The 2,567-nt window shown below is 37.9% G+C and overlaps 1 protein-coding gene across 1 annotated transcript; it reads right to left on the reverse strand.

Annotated features, from left to right (window-relative positions):
- Positions 1–850: 850 nt before the first annotated feature.
- Positions 851–1,277, reverse strand: LOC102986383 (60S ribosomal protein L31-like). The gene has a single exon (XM_055086361.1). It carries the CDS (start codon positions 1,256–1,258, stop codon positions 881–883), a length of 378 nt encoding a protein of 125 aa, XP_054942336.1. The 5' UTR covers positions 1,259–1,277; the 3' UTR covers positions 851–880.
- Positions 1,278–2,567: the final 1,290 nt, after the last annotated feature.

Here is a 2,567-nt window from a genome sequence, read left to right on the forward strand (position 1 = left end):
TGTTATTCTCAAGATTTTTCCATAGCAATTTAAATTATTTCAGATTATCAAAGTAATATAATTTATTAGAGAAAACTTGGAAAATAAGAAAAGAGTGTAAGGGAGAATACAAAAATCTCAATAATCCCTTAACTCTTAAAGCTAACCACTTCCACCCACAAACACACACATAAACACAAATTGGGACTATATATTTTATATTAATACACACATATATATGTACATATGGTATCCTGATTTTGTTAATGACATTTACTTGTGCCAGTAAATACTCATTAAAAACATACATTTTCAACAATCTCATAGAATTCAATTTAATAAATATGTTGTTATTCATTTAAGTGAGGTCCTACTTTCAGACATTTAGGTTAACTTGAATTTTCAGCTATGAAATAATGCTGGGGTTAAAATCCTTAATCATGAATCTTGTTGTGATCTTTGATCTCCTTTATAATAAACTGCTAGATGTAGAATCACTGGTCCTGAGTTAAGAAACTTTTTAAGGCCATTGACACACAAAGCCAATTTACCCTCAGGAAACATATGTCTGTTCATGTCATCAGCAGGCATGAAGCTGCCTCTTCCCCAATAGCAGGGTCATTGGGATCCTGTAATCATGACAATTTGGGGGTGTTTCTCTACAGCAGGCTCCCCGGGAGTCATTTCATTACCCTCATGATCATGTGACCTTTGCCTTTTACACAATTAGTTTTGGGGGGCCCACTTATGGTATTACAATGAGGTTTTACTTTTAATCTGGGCCAATCTGATAAGGGAAAAATGGGCAAGTTGTTTCATTTTGCATATCTTTGAATACTAGTGAGGCTGAGCTTTTTTTTTTTTTTTTTTTAGCTCTATAACTTTATTGGACAATCAGCAGTTAGTTCTCATCCACATTCACTGTCTGTAGATTTTTGAAAGTGGTGACAGGTACATAGGTAACCAACGTATAGAGCTTGTTTGGTGAATCTTCATCTTCATTCCGTTTTCTGGGCAACCGCACAGGGATACGGTATGGGACATTCCTTATTCCTTTGGCCCAGACAGCTTTGTTGAGCCTGGTGTCAATGCGTACATCTGGAGTTCCCATCTCCTTCATGGCAAATTTCCGTATTTCTTTGAGTGCCCGAGGGGCACCCTTCTTGAAACCCACTCCATGAATGCGCTTGTGAATGTTGATGGTGTATTCTCCGGTCACCACCTCGTTGATGGCGGACCGGCCCTTCTTCTTCTCGCCACCCTTCTTTGCGGGAGCCATCTTGCCCGGCTGGGGTTAGAAAACCTGAGCTTTTTTTCACAGATATTTTGGCCATTGTCTATTCTTCTTTCCTAAATTGCATACACTATCCTTTGCTTGTTTTCTTCTATTATTCATATTTTTCTTATGATTTATAATAATTCTTTTAATAGTAATAAAGGCTAGTGTTATGTAAGCATTTATGTGCTAATATACTCTTTTAGGAGCTTTACAATATTTTTGCTTTTAATCCTCACAGTAAACCTATGAGGTAAATGTTATTATCATGTGTTTTGCGAATGTGAAAACAAAGGCTTAGAGAGGTAAAATTACTTGTCTATGGGCACACAGCTAGAAAGTGGCAGATCTGGGATCTAATCTCAGGTCATCCAATTCCCGAGTATCATTAGTTCACCAGATTAATCATGTTGCAAACATTACCCCCAGTTTTTTACCTTTTAATTTGTTTGGGTTGGTTTGGGATGGAAAAAATATTCGTTAAGAATTAATTTAATAGAGGAGTTTCTGGATCCATCTTGTGCTATTCTGGGAAGGAAAGTGCATTTCTAACAAACAGAAGTGCTTTGTAATGGTAAGTCCATCAGTCAGTCTCTAATGTTCAGAAAATTGGAGTTTGTGCCCAGACCAGGTGGTGAGGGTTAGCTGGCTGACAGCAGCATACTCTCCCCTTCGGAGATAACCTGAGCCACTACAGGCATAAACATCCTTAATCATGGGACTCAGAAAGTGTACCCCTTTCTAGCTCCTATTGAGTATACTGTGTCCGATCATCTCTGACCCCTACACGCATGCCCACAGGCAGAACTGCTCTCTTTGAGGGAGGTATGGGTGAGGGTTCAACTTAAGAGACAAGGAATCACTTTTTAATTACAGGTCCACAATCCCTTATTTGATATCCTTGGTTGTCAAATATATTTTGGAATTCAGAGTAGCAAATTTTTCTAGAGGAAAATGAATAAATATTCACCCAAAGTGGGATTTAAAAAAAAGACCGTGAATGAATTTACAGCAAGGTCATGTTTTGATGCCAAATGATTTTGTCACAAATTTATCAGAGTAAATCAGTTTTTAGAGTTTTGGGATTTCTGAATTGTGGAAAACGGATTTGGGAATATAGTTCATCAGGGGCCCTGAGTTTATTGTCTGTTAGGATATGATATAATAAAGTCAGTACTCCCACGTCCCCCTTGGAGTCCACTCATTATTCTATCCCCAATATTTGCAAAAGTGTCATCTCCTGTGTTCTCCTCTTCCAGTTTTGCAACTCAGGGGAAATGTGTGATTGTGAGATGCAGCAGAGAAAACCCTT

Source organism: Physeter macrocephalus, chromosome 8 (genome assembly GCF_002837175.3).
Source record: "Physeter macrocephalus isolate SW-GA chromosome 8, ASM283717v5, whole genome shotgun sequence".
NCBI classification, from domain to species: domain Eukaryota; kingdom Metazoa; phylum Chordata; class Mammalia; order Artiodactyla; family Physeteridae; genus Physeter; species Physeter macrocephalus.